General features: G+C 30.8%; 2 protein-coding genes across 4 annotated transcripts in view; one reads left to right on the plus strand and one right to left on the minus strand.

The window, feature by feature from the left end:
• Nucleotides 1-897: 897 nt before the first annotated feature.
• LOC115243939 (adapter molecule Crk) lies at nucleotides 898-3,399 on the minus strand. Its single transcript, XM_029821252.1, has 3 exons — nucleotides 3,055-3,399; nucleotides 1,835-2,190; nucleotides 898-1,748 (listed from the first exon to the last, which is right to left on the minus strand). The coding sequence occupies exons 1-3, from the start codon at nucleotides 3,087-3,089 to the stop codon at nucleotides 1,276-1,278; spliced, it is 864 nt and encodes a 287-aa protein (XP_029677112.1). The 5' UTR covers nucleotides 3,090-3,399; the 3' UTR covers nucleotides 898-1,275.
• A 186-nt stretch (nucleotides 3,400-3,585) lies between these two features.
• LOC115243936 overlaps nucleotides 3,586-8,466 on the plus strand; it is a 6,893-nt gene continuing 2,012 nt past the window's right edge. The window contains exons 1-9 of one of the 3 annotated variants that reach the window (XM_029821245.1): nucleotides 3,586-3,656; nucleotides 4,408-4,512; nucleotides 4,624-4,921; nucleotides 5,089-5,242; nucleotides 5,332-5,474; nucleotides 5,573-5,772; nucleotides 5,910-6,300; nucleotides 6,389-6,625; nucleotides 6,755-7,223. In XM_029821245.1, the coding sequence (XP_029677105.1) occupies nucleotides 4,423-4,512; nucleotides 4,624-4,921; nucleotides 5,089-5,242; nucleotides 5,332-5,474; nucleotides 5,573-5,772; nucleotides 5,910-6,300; nucleotides 6,389-6,625; nucleotides 6,755-7,209 (1,968 nt within the window). In that variant the 5' untranslated portion in view covers nucleotides 3,586-3,656; nucleotides 4,408-4,422 and the 3' untranslated portion in view covers nucleotides 7,210-7,223. Of the gene's footprint in view, nucleotides 3,657-3,930; nucleotides 4,173-4,407; nucleotides 4,513-4,623; nucleotides 4,922-5,088; nucleotides 5,243-5,331; nucleotides 5,475-5,572; nucleotides 5,773-5,909; nucleotides 6,301-6,388; nucleotides 6,626-6,754; nucleotides 7,224-8,466 lie in introns of those variants that run through there. The other 2 variants (XM_029821246.1, XM_029821243.1) reach the window with 2 other exon arrangements.

Genomic DNA, 8,466 nt, shown 5'->3' on the forward strand with positions numbered 1-8,466 from the left:
ATATATATATATATTCAGTATATAACTTCTGATTTAAAATTATATTGTGGAAATATAAAATAGTAGATATGATCAGTAGTATAGTACTACAATATACATATATATTTGATACAATTAACTTTTCCACACATCATTATATATAAATACAAATTTTTAGCACAATGTGAGTTGCTCCAATTGTGTGGCACAACCTCTATATGGCTAACAGATATTATATGTACCATGACAAAGATAGATTTTATAATCTGTAAAACAGCTGTGTGTACTTTTCGTTTATATTTCAATATTTCAGATGGAAGAGTGTTAGCAGCAGTATATACACAATATATTTTTATCATAGTCACTGCATGACTAGAAAATATTATATTATATTCAGTATAGAATATGCCATTCCAACTTTAAGGAATATTACTGTAATAGTATTATTTTTTCAGGGGGAAAATATGCTTTATGAATATTACTTATTATAATATTCGTAAATAAAAGTGATAACATGTATGTTTATCATTAACACATAATCTTTTATAAAATCAACAAATCCATGATGGGCACTCGTTGAACGCGAGTAAAGAACCTTGTGCTGAATCATTCATTTTGAAACATTAATAAATTCCTAGAATAAACAATAAAATCTTACATTTACGTGAATGTTTTGAACTAGTGCATTATATTAACATTTATGCAAGAAAAAAATGAAATGAGTTTCATTATCTGCATATAAATAATTGTAAATTAGAACCATTAGGATATATCCTACACAAGAACTATTAAAATATATCATTTAAATATTGTATCTTTTACAAAAATCGTTTCATTTATTATTTAATTGAAACGTTGTTTTAATTTCCGTTTAATGAAATAATAGGGTCTTATTCTAATATATATATATAGAGAGAGAGAGTGTTGTATTTTACACATCTATATCTAATAACTTTATAAAATTATGCTTGTGCTTTGGACAATTAGCAATGTATTAATAGAGATTACGGATGTACATGTGACTAAAGTATTAACACACTGTAGAGATATTAACACAAATCTTTGAACATTTCTCATGTTTCGACATATTGCACAAAAATCTGGGGTTTCTTCTTATATAGCACATAACACGCGGCACAATCAAATGTAAGTGTAATTGTTCAGACTTGAGTGTATATAAGCACATCTATGCAATGGTACATATAATAGATGTTATTAATAATCTAAATTTTGATAATATAGGAGTCTCTCTTCCCATTGTCACACATGTGATGCATCGCACTCGGAGAATTTCTGTTAAATCTCCTGATTGTCTTCACCAGTCTCGTTATCTACAAATTCCACATGCGTAAACGGGAAATGTCCGACCTTGCCATGTAACTCACCCTCCCACTGTCCATTGATATTGGTTTTTGTCACTTTTATCATGTCACCTACTTCCAATTTTAACGCAGTTTTGTCGTACGCGTTCGGCACCCTTGCCTGTTTCACTTTTGCGAAAGCCGGTAATGTTCTCTGAATGTTCGATCTTCGCGTTACAGTCGCTTGTCCCGTCATTTCTGCATGAGATACCTGTGTTGTAGGTCCCGAATTTGAATTCGAGCCGGAACTGCCCCCGCTCTCAGGCCGCGAATTATTTTCTATTATGATATGACTATCCTCGTCATATTTCTGAACATATGGAACTGGTATCGAACCAGTTTGTCCAACGCTATTTCTAGCTGTCCACCACTGTTCTTCATCTTTTGATATTACAGTGAGTATATCACCTGTTATTACAATCATTTTATTAAAATAATTTTATCAAATTGAAATGAATTACATATACGTGTGATGTTGAGAAAATTGACTATACCTTTCCTAAAGGGTAAATCATCAGAATCATTGCCATCAAAATCATATTTGGCGATTACCCTCTGTGTCTTCTTTGGAGCAGGCCTAATTAATGGTGTGGTATCCAAATAGTGCAGTTTGTAAAAAGCTAAAAGACTAGGAATATCTGGAAACATCTGATCTCCGATCCGATACCGAATTTGATCTCCTTGTTGAATTTTATTGATGATATAGTGGCTAACTTTACTGTCCTCTCTTACGCATAGTACAAAATCGCCATGTATGGAAGTGCTATCTCGTACTAAAAATACACCACCTTCTTTCTCACCCATTAATAGGTCGGAAGCATCCTGCCGTGACATAGCACCAAAGTACCAGCTAAAAGAAAATCAGATCATATGAATACAATATGTATAAATTAAATCTTTCACAGATAGTTGTATGTATTTCATTTAAAGCTGCTAAAAAAAGATAACAATTTTTTTTTAAATAAATGAAAAATTGTAAAACAACCATGTTTCTACAAATGTTATTCTAAGCTAACAAAGTTTCAACTCTCTGATTCTGTACCTATTTATTCATTTATTTAAATGGGAAAAAAATTTCTTTAGTATAATAGCATAAAATCATACAACCCATTTATTGTAAATAAAAGTGTTCATAATTATAAAAATGACAATAATTAAAATAAGAAAAAATAGAAAGGACAAATTGAAAAAAAAAATATAAAAATAATAAAATAATGTCCATTTAAGTCAATTAAGCAGTATATAAAAAGTCAATAAAACATTTGAAAAAATATTCGCTAATAAGTATTTCTTCTATAAAAAATTATTTCTTTCTTTTCTAGAGAACATGAAGGAGATGAAACTGACAGAACATTAGTTAATTGTTTGTGAAAATGGTTCCAAAAGAAACATAAACATCTATGAGATTGATTTGATGGATTTAAAAGATATGTAAAAAATTGGAAAGTCTTTTATACTTCGTCCAAGAGACGACACTTCGAGAAGCATATAATTATAATTCATTGCACAGACTTAGGATGATATATCCAGTGCTCAGAAAGACAATACACATCAAGATAACAATTATATCGTGGCACTTAAGCAAGAGGCGTGAAGTGAGTGTGTCGACACGACGCAAATTGCAGCCGCAATTTCAAACGGCATTATACCCGCATATATACATGACATTGATTGCTGGATGAATCAAAACATGGGAATTTTCTCTCACACTCACCTCGACTTGTCGTACTGATCGAAGGTTGCAGCCATTGTGTATTACGTATATCCTGCAGTCTCGATTAGAGTCCGAGAGCGAAACGATAACTTCTTCCTTCGTCAATTATCAATTAATATATTGCGGGGGACACCGAGAGAAAGAGATAGATGGAGAGAGCGAGAGAGAGAAAGAGACTGAATAGGCTCGATCAAGCTCCCGCATAGTAAAGAGCCATGATGCACGAGAACAGATTCCGATTGCGCGATGTTTTCACAACGCGATTACACGCATTTGGGCCTCGCCGGGTGTCCTCGGATGTTACTCTCTTTCCCCAGATCCGAGACGAATTATCGCTGCTCCGTCAAACCTTCTTCGCGCGGCGGTGCGATCCTGCGTATCATCGACGACATGTTGAAGATCGCGTATCTTCACCGGCGTTTCGTCGATGATCTCGACGAACGTGGATTCCCCTCAGGGGTCTCGTAGTTGCAAAATTATCGTCGTGCCACGACGTTTTTTACTCGCCGCACGAAACGTCCTCGCCGAACGACCTGGAACGGCGATATCACAAAAATGGTCGCTGGAGCTGCACGACGTTCATATCCCTACTAGTGCACTAGGTTTGTCCGCTTTGTCTGCACTTTCTACACTCAGATTCTTCTGTCTCTTTCTTCAACACTCGATATACATATATATATATATATATAGGGAGCAAGGAAACACAGATAGACACAAATGTCACGCAATTAAATAGAGAATTTTTATTTGACAGCTAATCATATGATTTTGTGTTTATGTGTGTTTCTTGCTGGAAAGTTCCCATATATATCCTATATATCAGTGGTTATGTCAAAAAGAGTCGAATATATCGATTGGCTATCGGATAGAGAATTTCTAGAGGCTTTTAGCAACCAATCAGAGTGCATTCGTCAAAACTTGTATGTCAGACGGAATATAACCTTAAAGTTTCCCATCTCGATTCAAGCGAAACATCCACAACTGATGGTCTTGAAAAATTCAAATGTTTATTAACTGAGTACATATGTTTTTTTGTGTGTTTTTAAACAGTTCTTGTATTTTGTGGTGCCTTTTTCTGTTCTTGAATTTCTGTGTCTATCGAAGAATTGCATTGCATTGTATGTGATTAATATCCTACAAGTTGTATGATTAATATCGAGTATTTGCATCGCGTTGCACATATGTTATTAACACACTACGAATTGTATTGATATTAATTAATCATACAATATAAATTTTCTACGATCAGTTTTTTTTTTGTCATAAACGAGAAAACTATCTTAATATTAATTATAAGATTTATAATATATTTATCATATTGTATTATATATTTATCATATCGTATTTGTACAGTTGTAGCATCGCAGAATGGCTGTTAGCGCGTCCTTTCATCGAAATGTCTTTTTATTAAATCAATTAGTCCCGCCAAGTGATGATTTTAAAAAGGTTTTTCGCGAGGTAAGAATTTTACTTTTCTCTATTTTATGGAGTTTTAGTCTTAAATATATTTTTCTTTCACATATATTAACTTTATTGGTTTTTATTGATAACAAATAATACATGTTGCAGGGAATATTCGATAAACCGAATATTGCAGGATTTGTACAGGTTTCTCATTATCTGTTAATGATATGTGATGCCGAGCGTTTTAGAAAACTAATTGAATGGCCAGTATTGTGTAAGAAGACGGAAGCAAAATATCGTAATGATGTCAAAGACTATTTGAATATTATTGCTGTGGAGAATCCTGATATGGGATTTCCACATATACTCGCTACATATCTGCATCATGCAAGTGGTACTAAGTTTATGCTGATAATGTGGAAATTATCTCAACTTGCATTAAAGAGGTATCTTATGCGTAATGGTAGGTATTTCTGCATTATAAGAAAAATATATTTTTGTTATATATATACTTTGTTATATACATATATATATATATATATGTATGTATGTATGTATATATTATATATGTATGTATATATTTTGCTTATTAATCTCAATGTATTTAATTATCATTTATTATTTTTTTAGGTGAACATGAAGTTATATCTGCACCGAAACAAGGTCCTGCAATTGATCTAATTAGAACATACCTACAACAGGCCAAAGCGAGTGTAGCTTGTAATACATTGAGCCATCATAGAAATTGCATACAAATGGAAAAGGCAGTGAATTTTGCATTGGCGTAATATTTTTATTTTTTATATATATATTCTACTAAGATAATCCAGTATGAAAAACTTTTAAAGTTGTTCGCTTTTCCTTTTACTTTAGAGAAGAGAAGGAACAACTGGCTAAAATTAAAACAGAACTGTTTGACAAGAAACAGTTTGTGACGAAATGCATAACTACAGCACCTGTTTCTACCTTCATAAAACAACGTTTGAATAATGTTGAGGATTCAGAGATTATAGAAAGTTAGAAACATATTTACTTTTATTGTTTACTTTGTGTGCCGAGAATTAATTTGTCTTATTGCATATAAAACTAATAAATATATATGATTTCTTTTTAGTGTGGAAAAGTAGTTTAGACAAAAACATACGTTACATACAAAAACAGAACACAATTTTGAAAGATCTGGAAAAAATATGTGAGAATATAAGTAGCATAATAGTGAATCTCTTGAGTGATGCAAAAGTGCTAAATGGCAAACAGTTGGAAAAAATCAATTGCTCTCTGATATCGGAATTACCATTTCCACCTGACATTCAGGTGAGTACAATTGTAAATAAATAATGTATCTCTCCTTCCTGCAATTATATATCAATTAACAATCATAATTTATATTCACACACACACACACGCGATCTAATAATGTATTATATCAATTTTGTTTCTTTTTTTTTCAGCATTATCTTTATCATTTATATAATGATAACCAATTAGTATATCACAATTTTATTCATCTGTACACTTTAATACTCTATCAAGTGTATCAATGTCTGAGGAAAGATGAGTTAGTAGACTTATCGCAATGCCTGTTGCAAGTGGAAGCGAGTGTAGATGATATGAAGTCCATGTACAATATATTCAAAACTATCTTGACAAATATGAAAAATTCTATAGAGGAGACACAAAGTATCTCTTGTGAGAAAAATATGGATTACATGTCCAGAGAAAATGTGTTACCCTTTGTAAATAGCGTGCTTCTCATGCCGTCGCCTCTTATCAAAATTAATACTAACTGCGCCGATGAAACGAATGATTTACAGAGATTATTGCAACTTACTCCGGGTGAAAGTAAGTTAACAACTTAGAAAATTATGCGTTGCAATTTTTCATTTATAAGAAATATTGTAGTTACTAATACAATATTCATTTTTTGCAGTTGCCCATAAATCGTTATTCTCGAGATATATGCGATACAAGAGGATCCATACCCCAGATATGAGAACGAATTTATTCGTATCACGTATCAATATCGATAGCACTATGTCGTTAGATAATAACGATAAACGAAGCTTGAGTTTGCGTTTTATGACGCCTAAAATGAATAAATTGTCCAAAAGAGTAACAGGAAAATATTCCCGGTTATTTTCCACATACATGAATAAAAATATAAAAGGTTTGTAACAATCTTGTTTGAATTGTATACAAATAATACTATTGTAACACATTTATATTAAAAAAATATACATATAAAATTTTCAAATTATATGTTGATTAAATTAAAGTTATTATAAAATTTAAACAGCCAATTCTAGCATGATTTCTCTACCATCTACTGTACAAGCCAATTCTTCTACCATTGCAAGTACAGTAGGAGAGATGCCCAATATATCGGATTTTAATTTGGATGCTATAGCAAGGGGTTACTTTAATCTGAGTGAAGAATCTCTTACAATCCCTTGTATATCTACATCTGCACAGTTTACTCCAATAAAACAGAATATCTCGAGAGATATGTATCAAGAACAGACGAGAGACAAACTCGATCATGAGTCCAAAGTAAATAAACTCAAGCTAGATGACTTTACAGAAGTACAGTTTGTGAATGATGAGAACCAAGGCACAGTTGTAAAGCATGAAAACAATTCAAGAAGACGGTCTATTAGCGACTTGGTAGAACGTTATAAGAAGTTGCTCGAGGTCAGCAGTTCTACTACAATAAAGTTTCAAACAGAGTGCAAAAAACAAGAAGTTGAATAAAAGCAAAAACAAAGGTATTAAGATAAAAAATACAATATTAATAGTAGTACATATATATAAATTGAAGTTTTCCATCTAGAAATCTTTTGCAATAAATCGAAGAGGGAGATTTTTATTAATAAAAAAATATAATTAACAGAATATAACAATTGAAAAAGAGTTTGCTTAGTTTATTAGTTGTTCATTAAAATTCACGAATAATAAAGACGAGATTTTACATTTGGCATACAGTATACAATGTTTTATATATATAAATAATTTAATTTATTTGTTTGAAAATATATGTGGCAGGTTTTCATTTGTTTTTAAAGATAATTTTTATATCGTTTTTATGAGGCAAAGTTTGATCGATAGAGGATAATATAATGTGCTTTATTAATAAACTTTTTTTTGAACTATGATAAAAACATTGCACAAAGAAAAATTAAATAGAGTTTATTTGGATAAATAGATACTGTAATATATCGTCTCCATAAGGTTCCTATTTCCTATTTCTTTGCTGCACATTGAGTTATAAGATCTGTGAATAATAAGTGTAATTATTAGATTGTTTAATTATTAGAAACGAAAAACGTATTTCAAAATAATTTTTTTTTCTTATATTTCCATTCGCGTTTGATAGCATAAATAGTGAAATATACTGAAGAAAAGAGATCGTCTTTTAATTTATGGATTAGTAAAAGAGTGTAAAGATCTTGATTGACCAGATCTATTTTTCTTGGAAATGTGAAATATATGCAAATTACATTATACATCTAATCTTGATGTGTAGTACAGGAAAGAAGTCGTATGATTCCTTCTTATAATTCAATATGAATGCAGTGAGATATTAGGAATCTTAAATAGGAACCTACAGTAGACATATATAGTTAATGCTAATATTTTCTATTTCACATAGCATAGAGCTTACTGTATATTTTTTATAACATACTTTGTATGTATTTATATATTGTTATAGACATTATATATGAGTCACAAAGCAAATTATATTATTTTGTTATAGTTAAAAATTATTATTACAAAGTAATTTTGTTGTATAAAAATTTTTTTTTGTACATGATATACTTTCGTCGACTCTTTCAATTATCTGATTTCCCACATCAGTATAATCTATAAATAAAGAATGGCATTTTTATTCACACATCAATTTAGAAATGTGCTTTTTTCAATTTTGTCTATTGTGTGCTTATATATATGCTAAATAAACTGTATTTTGAGATTCTTGATATATATATGAGATAAACTATATATATTATA

The sequence above is a fragment of the Formica exsecta genome, unplaced genomic scaffold, assembly GCF_003651465.1.
Source record: "Formica exsecta isolate Colony F162 unplaced genomic scaffold, ASM365146v1 scaffold768, whole genome shotgun sequence".
NCBI lineage: Eukaryota > Metazoa > Arthropoda > Insecta > Hymenoptera > Formicidae > Formica > Formica exsecta.

Excerpts from the sequence above, each read along its gene's own strand:
- LOC115243939 (XM_029821252.1), bottom strand. The coding sequence starts at position 3,089 with ATGGCTGCAACCTTCGATCAGTACGACAAGTCGAG. Across the intron at positions 2,191-3,054 it reads GATCAGTACGACAAGTCGAG|CTGGTACTTTGGTGCTATGT; the intron begins GTGAGTGTGAGA and ends ATTTTCTTTTAG. Across the intron at positions 1,749-1,834 it reads TGATTTACCCTTTAGGAAAG|GTGATATACTCACTGTAATA; the intron begins GTATAGTCAATT and ends TTGTAATAACAG.